Here is a 21,563-nt window from a genome sequence, read left to right on the forward strand (position 1 = left end):
CTTCATGCAATGCACAGTCAACCTGTGGAACTCCTTGCCAGATGATGTTGTGAAGGCCAAGACTATATCAGGGTTCAAAAAAGAACTAGATAACATCATGGAGGATAGGTCCATCAATGGCTATTAGCCAGGATGGGCAAGGATGATGTCCCTAGCCTCTGTTTGCTAGATGCTGGGAATAGGCGACAGGGGATAGTGGTTACCTGTTCTGTGCATTCCCTCTGAAGCACCTGGCATTGGCCACTGTCAGAAGACAGGATACTGAGCTAGATGGACCTTTGGTCTGACCCAGTATGTCCATTCTTCTGTTCTTTGCTCTAAAGTATAGTTTTAAAATCAATGGGACTCAGGAATGCATGATTCCTTATTTTAAATCTTAAATGGATTTATTCTGGAATCTTTTCAGCATTGCGTACTAACCTAGTTCCAGTGCAATTCCATTTCAGCCAGTTTTTATAATAAAACATCATCATGTGTAACAAAGTAGCATTAACAAAGAAACTTGGGGGCAAATCCTGCTTCTTCCTCTGCCAGATTTACTTCGGAGCCAGTGCTGTTCTGTTACACAAGGGGAGCAGAGAACATGAGAACTAATATAGGGGATGTGCATCCTCTGCTTCCCATAAAGCCCAGCTTACAGGGGCTCACTGCATGCTCCCTCACAATGGCAATTTGGGACTGGGGTACAAAAAGCAGTAGGTGATGGATTCATTGACTGTTTTCATCTTGGACATGTAAAGGAACAAGCACTGTCGCAGCTCCTCTGCCCTGTGAATAGGATAGGTTTCAGAGTAGCAGCCATGTTAGTCTGTAAATGCATCCGATGAAGTAAGCTGTAGCTCACGAAAGCTTATGCTCAAATAAATTTTTTAGTCTCTAAGGTGCCACAAGTACTCCTTTTCTTTTTGTGAATAGGATAGTAGCTGAGGAACAGCTCCATTACTACTCGGTAGCTCGTAGAATAGAGAAAAGATGCTTCCTTTCCTGTCCCCAGGGATCTGCCAGTGACTTAAAGCAGGTTTAATCCCTTAAAGCAGAACTGTATTTTTTAAGACAACTGCATAAACAGCTCCCATTACTGCAAACAGATTGGCTCAGATCCTCAGCTGGTGTAAGCTGTAGTTCCCTTGACTCCAGAGAAGCTACACTGATTTACACAGCCATACATAGCTGCAAGGGGAACAGCTTTATATCAACACTGATGTAAACACTCCATTTAAAAGAGGAAAATGATGAAAGAGCAATGAACAAAGCAATGTATTTGCTTCCACTTTGTTGGAAAGCTTGATTTTTTTTTTATAAAAACATTTCTTTAGGAGAAAATGTAATTAAAAATTATATGAATTGTTATGCAATTCTTACTTGCTGCCTCTATAAACTTGGAGTAAGTCTCATAGGTGATTACAGGAATCGGCAAGTCTCTGAAATATAGCTTCAGTGCTCCAGCAATAATGTTTATGTCTGGATATAAACTTGCAGAGATATCTGCCTTGTCACCATCTAGAAGAGAAGCAAGAAATCTTTTGTTAAAATAGCATAATTTTACTTTGGCAAGAGTTGGCCTCCTTAATACTGATTAAGGTTTATTCCTTCCATCCTTACAAGAAATAATCTGCAGACAGCATCTGAAACAAACATATAACCACCAATTCTCCAATATATCAATGAAAATGGTATTTCCTCCACTATTTTTCAAGTGTTGGTTGTTCATAGCTTCAATGTAAACTGGCAAATACAACACCAAAATCTACAGTATATCATCCCACGTAGGATTTCTAATGCTGAGTGCTAAAATTCAGGGATGAATAATGGAACTGCTGAATTCTGCCTGTTTGTTAAATGTTGACAATAACATTCTAATAGCTAGCTTTTGTATAGCACTTTTTACACACAGATCTCAAAGCCATTTACAAAGGAGATAACTGTATTTTACAAGTGGGGAAACTGAGACACACAGAGGTGAGGTAATTTGCTCAAGGTTACCAAGCAGATCAACACCAGTTTGGAAAAGAACCCTGCTCTTTTGAATCATAATCACATGATCTATTTGCTGGGCCACAATGATAAACAGATCACAGAATCCTCTTGTTGCTTTGAAATTTTCTGTTGTCTTCTAAATTTATTTTCCTAGCCAAACAGCATGTGAACAGATTCAGGTAAATATCTCAATTTAAATAGTCCCGCCATGGCATTTAGCTATGCAAGTCATGTGGTACTGTTTCTGTTAAATGATTATGTGACTTATGTAACCAAAATTACATGAATTTTGAATTTCATATATTGCAGCAGAATAATTCAAAACTCCTTTTCAATCATTTTAGCTTAACACTCAGTTGATGCTAGTAAAGCTTGACCACTGAAATACCTGCCGAAAAGGAAAATGAACGAATTTCAAACATAGCTGAATCAAAGTTAGTTTTCAAGTTCAAATGACTATTTGCAGACATTTTTCCATTATGCACTGACTTGACCTTTTTCAAAGTCAGCATTTGTTATGCCTGTAAACACCTCTCTTCCTTCCATCCCACTGAAGAGTTGGAGAAAAGGGCTAGTTTCTGTGCATCAGAAACACCCTTTCCTTTTCTCAGAAACTGGCCACACCCATGTCAGATTATATGGACACCTCTGTGTGTGTGTGTGTGTGTGTGTGTGTGTGTGTATAGCTTCCTCTCTCCACCCTTATTTTCAGTACCACAATGTCCACATTTTGCTTCACTTGAGAACTGCTCAGGACTCATGGCATTCTCTCTCTGCCCTGCAGCTGAAAGTGACACGCTTGCTCTTCTCTTTGCCTTTTTCAACCAGCCCCAGTGCAAGGTGAATATGCCATACCCAGTATGCCCATCCACAAGAGAGAGGAAGGATAGTTCAGTGGTTAGGGTGGCAGCCTGGGACTTGGGAGGTCAGGTTTAATTCCCTGCTCCACCCAGACTCACTATATGACCTTGGGCAAGACACTTATGTTCTCCATGTTTCAGTACCCCATCTGTAATGACAGTATTACTTCCCTCCTCATAAGGGTGTTGTGAGGATAAATACATGAAACATAGTGAGGAGCTCGGATACTGGGGTAATGGGGGCCATACAAGTACCTAAAATAGATAAAGTGTGTATGTCATGTGTACTGCTCCTAATGTGCTGGTGACAGTCTTTCTTAAGAGGGAATGTACTGTAAACATGCTTCAGATTATTTTTTCACTGCAGGAGAAAACAGCTTGTGTTGATTCTAGATGTTCTGTCCAAACCTAAGGCATTAATCTTGAAGGAATCAGTTCTTCTGTCTAATGCATGCGCATAACTCTCATTAGCACTAACAGGACCTACATGTACTCATCAAGAGAAGATTATATGCTTAGCGTTTAAAATAAACAGCCTTTTTTGATGTAGCTGAGTAGTCTGAACACATACATCAGTATTTAATTTAACACAGCATCCATACCCCTAACAGAACATTTACTCTGCCCCAATCTCTTGTTTATCCACACATACTTGGCACAGTAGCATAAGTATTATAAAACATTGTTTGGCCAGCTTTATTTAATTGCTGTACGCTGAATGCTAAAAATGCTACACTGAAAACAGATGCTTTCAAGAAGACAGCAGCTGCATCAAACAGATATGGCAAATCCGAATGTTGCATCCATTACTTGTCTTTATTTAACAGCAAGTTCACTAGTATACTAAATGAAAGTGCTATTTATTCAATGTTTTTACAGTGTAGTATAGCAAGCATCCTTAAACTGGCACTCTAGCTGCATCAAATGCCACACAAACATACATTTTATTTATATCTTTGCTTGAAGATCACTGTAACAAAAATATATTAGTTCATGAATCACCAAATTAGTTGTCTCCAAAGACTGTGGCACTTCAAAAATAAACATAAGTCTATAAAAATGCAACTGAAGAAAATTTTTGAAAGTATAAGGGAATAAAAATACACTTTCTGTTATATGGAAAGTCACAAATTTAAAATCTTCTCCAAGAGATACCTATTGGTGTTTTTTTTCCCTGTTAAAGCAACTCTGGCCAGCTACACTTATTTTCTATTTTCCCAAGATGGCTGGATTTAAACATTCAAAGCACTTAAGGAAGAAGTGTTAACTCATAGCAAGTGGAGTTAAGGACAAAGTGTAAAACAGAGGAGCATCAGTGATATTAACTTAAAGGAACCTAATTAATTTTACAATGATACCTTTTTCTTTCTGTATTACCAAAATTGTCCACAACTCTGCAATAAGATAAATTGCCACATAGCAGCTGTTATGATGTCAATACCAAAAGCTTTTCTGTACTAACCTGTAAAAATGTAATTCATTTAGCACACAATAATATAGCACAACTTACATTTTTCTGTTCTTTCCTCTCATCCCCTGCTTTTCCCAAACCACCTGTTATGTCTAAATTTGGACTCTTCAAGCCAAGGACCATGTTTTTTCTTTGTTGTTTAAAGGGCACAGCACATTTTAGATGGGATATAAATAATAATTTATAGGGAAGAAGATCAGAACTGGTATTACCTTCCACAAATCTACCTTCCACAAATGCACATTCCGTGTTGAATTACACTTACACTAAAACTACATTTTCCTTCAAAGGTCCTTGGACCCAATGGTCTTATTGTGCCAAATTAAGTATCATTGTGAGAACTGCCCAAGTTAAAGACTTTAGGATTTGATCCTTTGAAAAAACTGTCAAACTCCAAATCCAGTAAAACAAAGATACTTGCACACAGTTTACAAGAATGCCAATAAAAGTCAGGGTGCTTTTGAATGGTCCAAGTAACATTTAACAGCATAATATTATAACAAATATGTTTGCCAGACAATCAAAGAAACAACAACAAATAAAAGGACAAAATGCATTTACTACAATGGTGTCTCTGTGGACAAACTGCACAATGAGTGTTTTCTATGCCATCAGAATGCAGCAGGTCAACTGCAGTACAGAGAACAACTGTTGCTCTACAGCATCCACATTCATTAGATTAAATAAATCCTTATTATTCCTCTTATTCTAGTTAAAAATAGCTGAAATAGAACATTGTCACAACCTCAATAAGCCTAATTCTCATGTACACTAAGGCCCATTTACACCATTTGGCTGTATAAAGAAACTTACTGTATGTAAGAACTAGGCACATCTCTGGTTTAACATCCCAGCTTCATCAGCATTTATCAACCTGAGGTAATATATTCAGAGATAACATTCTCTTCCAGTGACTTTAACTTCTAAGTTTCAGATTCCTTTTGATTTATATTGTAATGCTTTTGTAGGAACAAGACACTGTCCCTTTAAGAATCCTACAGCACTGGGGGTAAAATTCTGCCTTCATTGTACCCCTGCAAATCCAGTTTAAGTCAACTCTATTCTATGGCGGAGTTTGATACACAGTGTTAAACAAGATTTTCTATAATGTTCTATCGCATTTCATTTCCTATAGCCTGACGAAGATGATGTGTGTCTTAAAAGTTTTAGTAATATAGTTTCCTCTTAGATCATTGTTAGTACTGTGTGCCGGGTAATTAAATGAACAAATTCCATGTGTGTAAACTAACACTGTTTTTTAAGACCAATATTCACAGAGATGCAGCAACTACAGCTAACATTCCATCCATGTGCACACAGACTGACTTCCTGGTGCCTCCTCCAAACTCTTCCCTCCTGCAACTTGTGCTTCTCCCTACAAGTTCCATACAGGCTGCTAGAGTCACGATGTGGAGACACAGCTCTCAGAGCAACAAGATTTGTATGTGTATGAACGGTTGCAGCAGAAAAGATGCCAGCATCCAACACAGAAACAATATGCCATCCTCTTAATGTTTGTAAGTTATACTCTGAGCATAATCACTTCAGAATCCCTTCTTTTGTGGTTAGTTTTCCTTAGCCAGTGTAGCCATTACAGGAATTTTCTTCCAAACAAGGAAAACTTCAGATACAAAGTATTTCTATGATAATGTGATCTACACCATTTTAAATGTTATTTTTTTTAAAAGAAAAAAACAGTATAAAGTGCGAAAATAATATTTGAAGAAACAAAGCAGGAGGGAAATACCATATATGGGAGAGGAGCAGGATCATATATTACACACAAGGAAAGAAAGGAAATATCCTCCCAAATACAGTAAGATGATAGGTATACAAGGAAAGCTGCATTTTGTGTGTGTATGTAGGTCCATCTACACTTGAGACTGAACACAGGTACATGTGTGTTGTTGTGCCATAACCCCCATATTGTCCACATCTGAAGCCCTGAGGCACATTCCTGATGGACAGTCTAGCATGAGAGGTGTGGATATGTAAGCACCTCCGCTGTGGCATGACCCTGTACTTGTTCTGTACTTGTTCTACAGCGTACTGTAGACAGGGGCAAAGGCCGTATACCAGGACACGAGTAGCGATAGTACTCCAGGGTGATGATCATTTTGCTGCATGACCCTTAATGGAAAGTATAAAGGTCCCTGAAACCCACTTGCCAGCAGTAGTAGCAACCTATCCTGACTCCCACAGAACAGTTTTCTACTAAAATAGATTGATCAATACAGGTGATTTTGGTCCGAGAGCAACTGCCTGGTCTCTGGAGCACACCTGGGTGCTCGTGTGCTCGGAGCAGATTGTCCTTCACCAGGTAAGTGGCAGATACACTCACCTGTACCAGGAGATTTCACAGAGGCTGGAGATGGCTGGCATTCACCGGATTCCATCCCAGTGCTGGGTGCACATGAAACACATCAGGCTCTTGTACTGGAGGGTGAAGGACTCCAGCTGTTGCTCCAGGAGTTGACTTAACACATACCCATGCTACAAGATGAGCTGGACTGGGAGCTCTCCAGGGTTGCAGGTACAGAACCTGAACTGACTCATGAGCCCCTCCTCAACCCTGCTGGCCTCATCATAGGATGGGACCGATGATGGGCAGGGTGAGGAGGCAGCGGAGACCTCAGAGGAATTCCTAGAGGAAGCCCCAAGAGACACAGAGGAAGAGAAGCATGCGATTCTGCAACTCTACTGGGCAGTCCTGGTTGAAGAAGCCCCCCACCAGGACCCAGGGCTGCTGTAGGACCCAGAATCTGACATTGGTAAGTTTTACAATGGACCCCCACCCTTCCTCTGGTGATATATGCCTCAGCCCAGCCCCCCACCCCACCTCAGCATGGTCCCAGAGCAGCGCACAGCTTTAAATCAATGATTTTATCGAAATCCCATGAACCATTAGAAAGCATTTAACAGAAGCCATAACAGGCCCTTGTGTCTGTGCATTTCTTGGCTATCACTGACAGCAATAGTCCCAGTGCTGCACAAAACAGGGGGTGAAAGAAGAGGGAGGCTGAGTGCTATAAGGCCCCATGTGGGGAAAGAACAGTTTCATGACACATATGGTTGTGCAATGATCCAACATCATTCCTCAACATATCCTGTCTTTCCTTCCTCTTATGAATGGGAGCTGAATGGAAGGGGGATGGGGGTGCTTAGTTCCTTGTGTGCAGGCCTGCCTACGTCCGGGAAGACAAAGGGAATTGTTCGGTTGTCCGAGGAATGTCAGAGCAGTCCATTCTCCCTGTGACCGCTTCAAATGTTTTGTATCATTCCCAGTACCTGGTGTCTGGCCTCTCCCCATGCTGAGCCGCTCTGCAGAAGCCAGGAGAAGCAAGGGTGAGTGAAGCATCCATTCCAGTGGTTGCACAAATGCCAGGCCCCTTAGCAGCAGAGAGGTGATTGACTTGTGGTGTTAATCCAAAAGTTTAGGGAAGAAAATACACTTCTGGAGTCACTCTCTGTTTCTCTGTCCCTTTCAATGCTGTTCACTAGACACAGGGGCTGGACTTTCTTGCGACACAGGGGGAATTAAGCGGTGGGTGGATGTTTTCTGTGGTTCTTTGTTCCTCTTCCATGGCAACTCCATCTGCTAGCATAGAATAGTCAATTTTCTCTTGCATTGCCATCCAGTCCTGTAAGCATAATTCAGCAAATTTTTGGTGTAGCAGAAATTCAAGATGGTTTTTCAGTAGAGCAAATGTGCTTGGTCCAACTTTGTAGCTCACTAAACCCCACCACTCAGTAATATGTAGATAGTCACCATTATCAGAAACATATCTCTGGCATAGGTGGCCAGGTGTCCTCCACAGGACTGGAAAGCCACTACTCTTTTCCATTTCAGTCTCAACAACTGCTATGTTCTCAAAGTGACGGCCAGCCTTTAAAGAACAGAAAGACGACTTGGTAACGTTACCCTTAAAGGAACCAAACACCACCGCAAGCGGTCCATCCATGCACGGTAAACATTAAAGCACTTTAATAACAGTACTGCAGGCATCTTACCATTTTTTTTAACTTCAGCTCCTTCCTAATGGGCTGCAAAAGTAGTCTGAAGGAAGGGGGTTTTAACAGCTGCATTCCCGGGATTCTAAATGTACCAGTGTTGTGGCTTCCACAGTACAATTGCATGATGTTGGGGGATTTAGTTACTTTCCAAGGAAAAATGCAATTTCCCGTTACCCTTGTCTTTGACTTGGCAGGATATTCTGATGCCAACAAAGAAGCCATTCCAGTGGAAGGGCAGGAGTTCCACAGAGATTGCAGAGGAAGATGCAGAAAGACCTGTTCATTGGCATAGATGGAAGTCAGGAGCAGTTCAAGTTTCTTAGAACAAGGAAGGATTGGGTTCTTAGGCATGGTTAAAGCTTTCCTGAAAATGGAGAGTTGCATAGGCAATGGGAGTACGTCAGAGGGAACAAGATCATGCACTCAGAAAATCCTTAGTCCAACCGCTGGTAGCATGCTTCTAGGCCCTGCCCACCACTGTAGCACCTGCTCCCTGCATGAACAAAGAGCAGCTCCTCCTTCTCCTAGTCCTCCTCCAGCTGCCTGCCAGGCTGCTGCTGAGGCAGTGAATCCCACCACCACCTCTGACAGGAAGAAACATACTTGATGCCTGGCACAACATTTTCCGCAGGTACCTGAAACCCCTCGAGAGGGGAACCGCCCAGAGCATTCAGGAAGGGAACGATGAGCCTGATCCAGTTCTTCTAGACCAGCTTGTGAACAGTCCCCAGATCCCACACAGGAGACAACCCCCTTTGTCCCCCTCCACCCTCCAATATTTTGCTGCCATTCCTCCCTTGTTAGGGAGAAGAGAAGGGCAAGGAGACATATTCGAAGAAATTAATGTTTGACCATCTCTGAGGGACTCTGACCCATTGTTGTTGTGTATTTGATCTTGTTACAAACTGTTTTAGCTCTATGTTTGATGTATGTTTGTCAATAAAAGTTACTGTTCACGTCTCCTGTGTGTGCACTTTGCTTTCTGAGTATGATCAACATGTTTTCCACACATTAGGGAGGAGTCAGCAGGATTCCCAACGCACCCTGATGGTTCTCCAGGACCAAAAGCAGAGGCCCTCCCATGGGCATACCATTGCACTCCCAGCATTCAATACACCTGTTTCTTGGGATCCTACTGGATTTCATTCCCCCCAGACTCAGTCAGCTGTCTCAAATTTGTGTGGGCCGATTCTGCCTAGTGTCCACTACTGCACCACAGGAACATTTGTCCAGTGAGCAAGAGCAGAACCACATCATCATACCTGTGCTCCAAGTCTCCAACACAGTTTGGTAGAAGCAAGAGGGAGCTGCCATTGCCAAATGTATGAAGGCGGAGTACAGTACCAGCAACACATAGCAAGGTGATTCCCGGAGTGTCTCCTGTGATGCACAGGACTCTGGGTTACTGCCCCTGAAATGATAGCACTAATGTGGTGGACAAAAAAAAAGGCAGTGTGGACACGGGTCTATGCCTGTACACAGCGTGTACCCATTCCCCATTCAGCATATATGGACACTCAGCACAGGTATGGGATACATGTGCAATTCAGTGCACAGACAAGTTCCAGGGAAGCCTGGAAACACAGAAGTAGCATGTGGGTGTGAGAAATACACACACATTGTACGCAGTGTTGTTGTAGCTGTGTTGGTCCCAGGATATTAGAGGCACGATGTTGGTGAGGTAATATCTTGCATTAGACCAGCTTCTGTTGGTGAGAGAGACAAGCTTCCGAGCTTACACTGAGCTGAATACCTGAAGAAGAGCTCTGTATAAGCTCAAAAGCTTGTCTGTCTCGCCGACAGAAGTTGGTCCAAAAAAAAGATATTACCTCACCCACTTTGTCTCCCTATGACACACACATACAGACAGACACAGTGCAGTTAGCTAAGCGGTGGGGCCTATGTGGTTTGCAGGATCCTGTGGGTTTTTAAGTAAACATTCTTTATATAAAATTAGCTAAAGATTTTGCAGAGTTATTTGGACCCTTGTTGTGAATTCCCATATATGATGTAAATCCGCTTGCGTATTAAGACGACTGCACTTTGACCATTTTAGCATTGAGTATAACATTCAGCACAATGACAACTGCAGTCTGCCTTCCTGAACAAAGATCATTATTGTTATTATTATCTGTTTAGTATCCACAATGTGCTAGATGCCTTCCAGACATTCAGGAATGCCTCTGTCTGAGGTGGTAACCTAGAGGTGAAAGGCTCTAGACCATTACTAGTCATCTGAACCTTTCACTTCTCTATCTACATTTATTTGTTATGTGTTTATCTACTTTATTCCAACTATGAAATATGATTTTAATCATGTGAAAAGTGCTACAGAAGTTGGTAAAAAATAATAACATCAGAAAAAAGATAGGTAACATTTTGGGCTTCTGCTTATAAACCAGTTTCCTCACCATGGTATTTGAGCTCCCAGAGATCAATAAGAACAGTGTCTCTTTAAACCGAAAGGTCAGCTGAAAACCCATCTAATATTAAAACACACTATACCTCGATCAAAGGCCATTTTGACATCTTCAATGTGTTCAGTGAACCCCGAGACTCTGTAAAGGCCCTCTGACTTTAAACCTGCAAGATAAACATTTGATTTAGCTTTATTTCTGCTATCAACAGATATATATCAACAAATATTCAATCTATTCAAATCTTAAAATCAATAACATCACAGTTATTTTATGTTATGCTAATAATCCCATATATGAAATGTGACAAGAGCAATAATTTTAATGTTAAACTTCTGAGTATTTTAAAGAAGAATTAAGGTAAATTTTAAAGACTACAAGTTGGTTACATTTTCTGGTTTTATTAGTTTGAAAGGGAATACACAATATCAGCTACAAAATACTGCAATTTGCCTATACTGGAAGCATATGGTATGATCACTTCCTATTCAGTTCTTGTTTTTCGGTCTTTAATTACTATAGCTTTAAATTCTGCCTTCCCTATGTCTATGTTCTTAATGACCTATAGTGATGCCAGCAATTAACTCTACCTTCCTGTGGTCCTTTTTCCTCTCTGATTTTGCTGTCAGTCTTAACTGGTACGTGCAGCATACACTGTTCTTTCGCACAACTCATCCCTCCCACTGTTCTTTGCCTGTTTGCTGTTAGCCTCCACAAATCTTACTTGCACTGTTCCCATCCCTACAGGAAAGAAGAGTGGTCCAAGACAGCAGATACAACTAGTCAAAGTGGCTTACATGGCAGTTATTTCTTTTAACTCACAGGTTCCTTACTGTGACCATGCCCATATGATCACCCAACAAAGAGACACTAGCTTTTTTAACTACTGAGGCTGTATCATGACCAAAACCAATATCCCAACAGGAGGGATTTTTAAAGTTCTTACAGCTGTTAAGGTATTGATAATGAAAGAGGACACTAATTTAGTCTGAATTGACATTTGTAAAAGAAAGAATATTTATATATCAAATGCAATATAGCTTTCTAATATGTCCTTTGCTATCATTATAGATACTTATGTTTCAGTAAAACTGTTCTCTCACAAACCCATCCTCCCTTTCCACTTGTTCTTGCAGTGATGATATAATCCTGGCTGAGATTTGTAGAGCAGTACAGAGGATTTAGCTGCATATCTTCTATTAATTTTAATGGAAGTTGTGTGGCTAAATCCCCTACACTGCTTTAAAATCCCCTGTCTGGCAGCAGTGTGTTGCCATGCAGATTACTATCATGTCAAAAATTCAGCATTATGGGATCTCTGTGCAAAACATGACTAACAGAGGAAACGTGGCTTATCAGGTGGCACAAGTCACATGCAAGCCACCAATAATATATACATGATCATTAGCTTATAATCATTTTGCATAACTTGGGGTTATCGTAATTTGTAAATGTGGAATGTATGTCAGTGCTGTAAAAGACAAATCACAAGCTGGCTTTTTGGCTGACACGTTGCTTGGCTATGTCATTCATCAGTCAGAAACAGAATGTAATGTGAATTTCACTAGAAGAGAGGCTTGCTACAGGTCACAAAATGTTGCACTCCTCTTTCATGTTTTGTATGAGCCATTTCCATTAATTTGTGTTCTCTCGCACACGATGTTCTGAAATAGTTTAAAACTATTTGTAACTTGCATGGAATTAAACTCTGATTGCTTTGAAATGAAAATATTGTCCATATATCTGTCAAAGGGAAATGAACCAAGTGAGAAGACACACAAGTGAGTTTAAAGTTTGTCCTTTTAAAAAGTATGACATGAATAGTTTGCATTTTAGAAGATATATCTAATATATTTTTTAAAAAGCAATTTAAATAATTTGCATTTGGAAATGACAGAACTGGACTTTACTAGCCAATGCAAAACAGTAGAATTTTTACTCAAAAAACCTACTCCTGTCCACTCTTCCATTTACTTGGGCCTATTTTTTTCCTCCCAATTTAACATGTAATTCAAAGTTGATTTAATTTTTATGTGCATCTGTTAATCCTTAATCACAATTCATGTAATATTATAGACCTGGTGACACTCCACTCTAGTCTAACAAAGAAAATCATGCAAACCTCTTGCTTCTATTTCTCGAATGCATATATCCACAACCATTGGTCTCTGTGTATTGTGGGCCTTCACTAGTGTAGTGAGGTCACAGCAGTAGGCTCTCTTGATCCTCTTGAGGTCTGGTTGACAGTCATTGGGCACATATTTGGAACACTGTTTGTGTACGTTCAACCCACAGTCTGTGAACAAAGTTTTGCCAGAATTAACACTTCCATTGATAGGTTTCGCTAGGTAATGATTTCATGAGCCTATACAAACAAAGAGGAAAACCCTCATCCCTCAGACAAAACCAGAACAAACACAAAAACTCGTCACATTGCTTTCTAGTGATTCCTGTGGCTGACTCACTCAATAACATTGACAGGACTTGGTGACATCCAACACCCCGAAGAGAGGGTCACTGCAATGTTGAGATTCTGAAGAGGGAAGAGGATGGAGGATCCCTGAAAAAAGTTAGTGAGAAGAGCCCAGATGACTATCTTGCATCAGCCGCAAAGAGTGTTAGGAAAAACCAGGGTCAGGAACAAACACTGCACTCCAATGTACTTTTCCCAGAAGTTTGCTTTCTACTGTAAAGCATTTCTAGTTCTGCTTCTCATTGATAGTGTGTGTAGAGGAGCAAAGCAAAAGTGTGCTTGTTATTAAACAAGGCCCTTATGCTATAATCATTCAGGGCTCCTTAACATTCCTGAAATTATCACTGATAAGGCAAATATACCTTTTGCATATTGATTACTGGCTGAACTACTAAAATTTTAAACAACTCTCTGAACTACTTGAAACACATCTCAATATTATGTTCCATAAAATGTCAATCAAACAATCAAATTGTCCCTAAAAAACAACAACAAACCTTCTATAAGTTTAATGGAATCAGTTTAGTTTATTTGGTCTCTTCAGACAGAAACTACTGCATAATGGATTATTGTTCAGTGACATCTAAGTAAATCTGGCCAGCTGCATTTAGGATACTCCCTTTATTGTTTTCAATGTTCTTGCAAAACATTTAATGTGAGGTTAAAAAAAAATCTTGTTTGTCTACTTAGAGTTAAATTTTGGTAATTTAATATGGGAAAATGTTAAGCTTCATACTAAATAAGTAAGCCTTTTCATAGGTTAGGTATTTTAAATTAGGGGAACAAATCCAACAATATTCATTAGATCCACACAGTCAATTTTTACCAATTTACACTGAGGATTAAATTGCCTGATCAGTAAATGGTTATTAATTTTCCTTTTTTTAATTTCATTTTTATACTCTTTGTCTTGCCTCTGACACATCTGTAGGTAGAGAAGATGAAGTAGTAAAGTACAATAATAAGTGGGCCATGCACATATCGATACTTTAAATTTTTAAATCAACTTTTATCTTAAAGGACCCTCAAATTGCTATATAAATTTTATGTGGCGTCACTTCACCCACACCTCAAATTCAGTCTGATGTGGGGTTGCAACTCGGCGCTGTTAATCAGTGCACAGTAACACTCATAAGGTTAGGATAGGATTTGAGAGGGAGCACTATCTTCAGCTGAAAGTGGAAGGAGAATTTCAATTAGCAGAATTTAGTTACCAAAATCTGCATGTGATGCATCAAAAAAAATTTCCATTCCTGCATCAAACAAAATTATGGAGTAATGGTTCTTGCTTTATTGTAGCAATGTAGCAAACAAATGTAAAAAATAAAATAAAAAATCTATTAAAAGGTTAAAGAGAAAGAAAAACCAGGAAATTAATTCTTTTGGAAATGAGGGTAACATTTTTTTCTTTTCTACGAGGTAGGATATTTTGAGGTTTGTAGCAACATATGGTATTTTTATTGGTCAAAGGTGATAGTCTTTTCCCAGAGAAGGACATTTTTCAACAGTGAGTGGCAAAAGGATGAATTATGAAGTCTAGCTGCAGGCTGGCTTTGTGCCATCTTCAGATCTTGTTTCTTAAGATGTAAAAACATATAAAGCAAAACCTGGCACTACCATAAGGAAGATGATTTACAAGATGCTGATGAAAAACCTAAACCAAAATACTGGGGCCTCCACATTGCCAACATACTGTTATAAAGATGTCCATAGAGAGATGCCTCTACTTCTAAGCCAACTAAGCAGGAAAAATAAACAGGACAATATTTCTAAGTCCTTTGTTTAGGGAAAAAAAAGGATCAAGTTTTCCAAAGGAAAATATAGCACCATTTTCTTCCCAATATGTTTACATATTCTTGTAAAGCCCCACAGGAGTCCAGAAACAAGCAGGATAAGTTAAAAAAACAAAACAAAAAACTGGTGCTGCTAATTTCTCTGTTCTTCAGATATGAAAAATGGAAAGATCTCTCTCCGGCTCCCCCATTATTCTCCCTTGCTAACACTGGACTGGATCCTGATTTCTGTACAACTCCCATTCCTTACTGTTATTGTTAAAATGTGTACCTAGTGCTCAGCACTTCTTGGAAAGGGCTAAACTACAGCAAATTCAGCCTTTGGACTAATTAGATAGCAATTTCTTGTTACATTTTATGAAATTGTCCCCCATTCCTCCCTCCCGGAGCTTACACTTTTATTTTTCAGAAGAAAGAACCAAGATAAATTAAATGCGTAATGCTACCTGAACACCTGACTCCCTGAGCGATGAGCCCCCACATGAAATTGGCACAATATTCACACCAGTGTGGACCTCGGAATGTGTAGACCTGTAATACAATAAAAAAAATGGGGTCATCAGGAGGCAGATGGTCTGACAGATGGAACAAGTAAAAGAGATAAACGACAAAGGATTCAGTAGGAGTAAGTCTTCAGCATACAGTATACACTTCTTTCCAAAGTCTGTATGAAATAAATCCTGGGAAAATAAATTTGCTTTAATCTTTATGTTCTCTTATCTCACAATAGGCCTATCATAATGCAGAACTGGATACTGTATGGCATAGAAACAAATTACTTTTAAAACATTTTTTTTGCTAGTTGATGTGTTTCTTTTGTGTCATCTACATTTAGTTCAGTGCAGATGCAGAAGTGATAACTGGGTTTAGTCCTCTATCAAAATGGACAAAAATAAAACAAATAATCCAAAGAGTTGTAGTCATTCCTTTTACCGGACTAGCTAAAATAAAATCAGAAAGCTTCCGAGAGTCACACACTCTGCAACAGACTATTGGAAAGAGAGGGAGATAGAATTCAGTGGAAGAAAATCTCTGCTCTCATGCTGTGGCCAAATTCTGCTTTCCAATACACTTGCACAATTATTATTGATTTCAGGGGAACTGGATTAGGGTACTGAGGGCAAAATTTGCCCCCCCCATGCAGCTTCAAAGTTCTAATATTTTGAATATCGCATAGGTATTAGTACAATAGGATTATGGCATGGCTCCGTCATGTAGGCATTTGCACCATTTAAAAAAAAAAGAATCATTAAACAAAAGCCAAAGGAATCAAAAGGAATAATTTGTGTAGACATTCTAGGCAAAAGTTGGGCAATCATCTGCTTTTGCACGTCAGAATCCATTACAGACATAGGCAAACTACTCCCCCGACCAAACTAAATAACTAAACTGACCTCACACAGACAAAACAAACAAAACAAAAAAAAATCCTTATTCAGTAAAGTCACAGTCTCATTTTACTACAATCCCCATATCAGTACAAGAAGGGTAAAATGGCATGAAAAGAACAGACAGAACACAGTTTTCTCAGCTGCCTTTTGCACAAAACACTTGCTTCAACAACTGCATTTTAAAGAACCTATAATGGTGATCTTTTTGTTATTTAAAATATGGCTATATAGTACAAAATTAACACTGGCACCTTTAGAGCCTTTTGCAATTGGTCTGGTACAGCATGCACTTAATTTTCATTGAACAGCATAGTAAACAGTCGAGTATACTCCTGTGTAAATGGACACAGCATGGGCTAAATCTGCGTAGAGACTTTATTTAACAAAACAAATTGTGCACACTGAGGCTGCTAATGCTTCCTCTCTGTTGACTAACCCTTTCCTTTCTTTTTTTTTAAATCCCCTGACTTTGTTGAAAGGTCACTACTGGCTTGGGAAAAAGTTTATTATTTTAAATTTTCATCAAGTATATTTAGTTGGGGAAAGTGCAGTTATTGCCCTTTTCCAAATAAACGATATACAATTTTCAATCAAGCATACAGCTTGCCAATATCATGGCCCTGCTATGTCTACAGCACCACTCACAGCATTATTGCATTTTGCATTAGTGTATTGCATCAAGAAATCACAGCTCCTGCAATTCAAAGATTTGTCATGTTATTATGAAATCAGAGCTATCTGTCTGAAAATAATACCAAACAAAATTTAATAAAAATACAACATACATTATAGATTTTACTAACTGTCTTGGCTAAATTAATCCCTTGTGTAACTAAAGGCTTCAATGGTATTGCACCATTTGCTCTCAAGTTCAGTGGTAACAGCTACAAACATACTCAAATATTTCCATCCATTTGTCTTGGAAAACATGTATTAATTAATAAAACAAACTCATGCTTTTTTCCCATTTTCCTGTTTCACTTTACTTTTTTCTGAAATGAGTTTGTATTAACTGATAACATTGCTATTCCTTGGCAAAATGAAGTATTTTTAAATATCTTACTATCTTTCTAGTTTAATGATTAAAAACTACATTTTCACTTAGCATAGCTTGACAACAAATTACTCTTACTTATCCATGTAGTCAATAATTATGTAACTAATTGCAGCTATAAAGCAATCGTTATTTAGCTTAAAGCTATGCTAATTTTTTTCATCTCTTTTGGTACTAAAATGCTTAAACAGGAACATTTGACCAACTCAAATTATACTTCTGAAAGGTATTAGCTCTCACTACAACATATACTAATGGAAACACTTATTGGTAGTAAGCCTTGCTGATATGTATGTGTTTCTAACACTTCTTGCTCAATTCAGAGGTTGTCTTACAGGGATCAGTTAACATTCATTTAAAACTACATCCCCAGCTGGTGCAAATAGCATAGCTTCATTGACACTGATTTACATCAACTGAGAACCTTGCCCTTGGAGTTTTAGGCTTAAATTTTAAAATGTGGTCTCCAACATAATGTTGTGGATACAAAATTGCAGACAGTTATCTATGACTGCAATGCTACCAATTTTAGATATGTAACTATGTAATTTTTGTGGTTTTAAAGTAGCAGCCGTGTTAGTCTGTATCTGCAAAAAGAAAAGGAGTACTTGTGGCACCTTAGAGACTAACAAATTTATCTGAGCATAAGCTTTCGTGAGCTACATTTAACTACAAATGCAAAATTGTCTATTTGAGGGATATCGCTAATCGTTAGATTCTCAGTATCTCTTGCTTCACAAAGTGTTACAAAAGCTAATCTTTTATGAAAGATAATTGTAAAAGGTTGTTCGGTATTATTAAAACTGCACAGTTTTACATTCTGGTTAAACTGGTTAAACACCACAGTTTCTAGGATATTAAAGGCCTGCTTGTTCACTTCACATAAAGGTATCATTTAACTGATCACACTGTAGAGTATTTAGAAGTTGGTAGCTGATTATATCTTTGTCTTTTCTTGCACAATGGGAAATGGTCATTATTATTTTCACCGAAGACCCAAACTTGAGAGTTGCTGAGCACCCTCATCTACCATTGATTTTGAGGCCCCAAAATTTCAGTTAAATGTATTTATTTAATGTTACTTTCACATCTCCATGTTTTGGCTGAAATTACATTTACCAAAATGAAATACCATGAGAGAGGCTGGTTTTGCAGCATTTCTGGTTGAGCTGAAACAGAGAAATACTGTTATCTCACAAGTAAAAAGTGTGATCTTTTGAGATTTCTAGATGAAATTTCAAGAAGTTTGGATAAGCATTAATGTAATTTAAGATACATATCTGAACTGTCTCTGAAGTTCGGCTGACCATTACTTTCAATGTTCATAAAAAAGAAGGCTCTGTATTCTTAAAAACAACACTTCAGCTCAGATGGACTCTTAAGGCTGATGCTGAAAGTAAGACTTTGGTCATAGTAAATGAGAGTTTTGCCTGAGAAATGACTGCCAAACTGATCCCGGAGCTATTTTATACTGTGCAAGGGTTCCGATGCAGTCATAGATAGGATTATATTTTTTGTCTTGTACCCGCATCCATATGATCACACCACTATCTACTGAACTGGGCATAGGCTTTTTGAAGAATCAAAGATAACTTTTTGAGTCCCCCCGCACCCTTTCAAATTTTTGGACTGTCACGAGACTCATCTGTGTATAAAGAATAGCGTTGAACTGCTTGTGCTTGTGTCCTTGCATACTGCCAATCTTTCAAAAGAAACAGCAAGGGACAATTCTCAATATGAGCTGAGGTTTTGGGGTCAATATTCACCCCAATAATGAAGGGGTCTGATGTGCATTCTGGTAAACTTTTTTCTTGTCTTTTCCCACTATTTTTTAGCGATAGAATGCAGGGGACTCAATAGTATTAATATTGCGTAAGTGCTCAAAATGCCATCCCTTTGCTCAAACTTACTGTCCAGAGATCTGAGTTGTCTGTGAGATAGTTCAACAAAATTTATTAGTCTAAAAATGTGTTTTCCTGCTTATTCCCTTCTTTAGTTTCTTCGTTTCCCTCCTCCCACTATCTCCTGCCATCTCCTTTCATTTTCCATATTTATATCTCCTTTCTTTGTATTATTCTTTCTTTCCCTTCCTTTCATGGAAAAGTAGTTTCTTCTTCATATTAATCCTCTCTCTCTTACACACATATTACATTTTGTCTTCATTAGTGATGCTCTTCTCTGTTTCCTTTACTTTCATCTCTCAACTACCATTGCTTCCATACTGTCTCTTTAACGTCCCTTCCATCTTTCTCTGAGAATCTGCAGGTGTACAATGCTTTACACAGTCATTAATAGTTGTGATACCACTGTGAGGTAGGTATTATCTCTATTTCACAGATGAGGAAACTAAGGCAGAAAAGTTAAGTGATTTCACCAAAGCCACAGAGTGAATCCAGTAATAACAATACTGCAGCAGCAAATCAAGAATTGCCTTGGGCAGACACATGTGTTCTTCATATGAAATATGCAGAGCTGCTTTCAGACAATTTTTTGGTTACCTAACCTGGTTTTGAAGCTTTTTTTCTTTTGTATCAAAAGAGAAGAAGAGATTTTCAGACGTTCAGTTGAAAAGCAGGAACACTTTACCTCAGCTCTGGGGCCTCAACTGAATCCCTTTGAAATCAATGGCAGAACTCCCATTGGCTTCAGTGGGAACAGAATTGAATCTGTTATCAGTTTTGTTTTGGGACAATGAAAATTCCACTTCTCACAAAGGTGTAATTTTAAAAAAAACAACAGACTTATGAAAAAAAAAAACATTGAGTGTACATGCCATAATTAAAACCCTTACTTCTTCTCTAAATTTTATATGTTGCAATGAAACCTGAGATCACTTCTAAGGTTCTACAATAATAATAGGCCAAATTCTGTCCTGCATTGGGCCCTGATCCTACAATAAACTGCATGCTGATGTCCCGAGACATCTCCTTTGGTCCCCATTGATGTTCCTGGGACTCTGTGCTGGCACAGGGTTCAACAAACATTACTATCAATATAGAATCGGGCATGACACCACTTGAAATCTGTGGTAATGGGAAATGCAGAAGACTGTGTAGCAATAATAATAATAATAAGTGAGGGTAGAATCTGGTCCTATGTTAATTTCTGTTATAAAAAGTGAGATCCTGTTTTGTAAAAGGTAACTCTAGAATATATGTGATTCCCCATTTGCTGCGACTTGACTAGCTTAGGCCAGTCTCAATGGACAAAAAGTATGTTTTCTTCAGTTATGTTAACTCAATTGAGTTAACTTCCTCCTGAGTCTATATCACAAGGAGTGGGAACATTCTAAAAGATGCTAGCCTGTGTCTTTAGAGTATGTCACAGTGGAGCTGGAGGTGTAATTTCCAGCTTGCTTAGACATATGTGCACTAGCTTTGATCGAGCTAGCATGCTAAATATAGCAGCGTGGCCATGGTGGTATGGGCAGCAAGAAGGGCTAGTTGCTCAAATAAGTACCCAGATTTCAGGGTAGGATTCACTCCTGCCATTCACGCTGCTGCAGAGACACTTCAATTTTTAACATGCTAACTTGATCAAAACTAGCATCCATATGTCTACCCAAATTGGAAGTTAAACCTTCAGCTTCAGTGTCGCTATGCCCTTAGGCTTCGATTCTGCAAATATTTATGTACCTGTTTAACTTTACTACCACAAGTAGTGTTGTTGAAGTTAATGGGACTACTCAAGGTAGTGAAGTTAATCACTTGTATGAGTGTTTGCAGGATCAGGACCTTAATGAGAGTTACGTTAAGCTAATTCGAATGAGCTAATACAATTGAAGAAAGCACCTTTTTATCCATCAAGACCTGGCCTCAAGGACTTACTTTCTTTACTGATTTATAAATCCTGTCCACTCCTAGATGTGCCAGCTAATGAATCTACTCCTTTTTAATTTCAGTTTCCGAACACCAGTCTGATACAATGTAAACTGTATCAAAAATATAGGATGTTTGCTGTCATAGTTTAGGATCAAAAAGAATGGTCATGGGAAGGACTTCAACAATTTGCCCTAACACAGGGCTAGATGGTCTGCTTTTTACACTGCTCCACACTGTGGCATTACAAAGTTGCACTGCTCCAGCACAAGTTCTGGAAGAGATTGTGCCTGCA

The 21,563-nt window shown here is 38.9% G+C and overlaps 1 protein-coding gene across 2 annotated transcripts in view; it reads right to left on the reverse strand.

Annotated features, from left to right (window-relative positions):
• CHN2 (chimerin 2) overlaps positions 1–21,563 on the reverse strand; it is a 194,809-nt gene that overhangs the window by 8,933 nt on the left and 164,313 nt on the right. For both annotated transcript variants that reach the window (XM_038389815.2, XM_038389816.2), the window contains 4 exons: positions 15,452–15,536; positions 12,862–13,035; positions 10,828–10,905; positions 1,363–1,500 (listed from right to left, as the gene is read on the reverse strand). In XM_038389815.2, coding sequence (XP_038245743.1) covers positions 1,363–1,500; positions 10,828–10,905; positions 12,862–13,035; positions 15,452–15,536 — 475 coding nt within the window. The remainder of the gene's footprint in view (positions 1–1,362; positions 1,501–10,827; positions 10,906–12,861; positions 13,036–15,451; positions 15,537–21,563) is intronic.

The sequence above is a fragment of the Dermochelys coriacea genome, chromosome 2 (genome assembly GCF_009764565.3).
Source record: "Dermochelys coriacea isolate rDerCor1 chromosome 2, rDerCor1.pri.v4, whole genome shotgun sequence".
In the NCBI taxonomy this organism is placed as follows: domain Eukaryota; kingdom Metazoa; phylum Chordata; order Testudines; family Dermochelyidae; genus Dermochelys; species Dermochelys coriacea.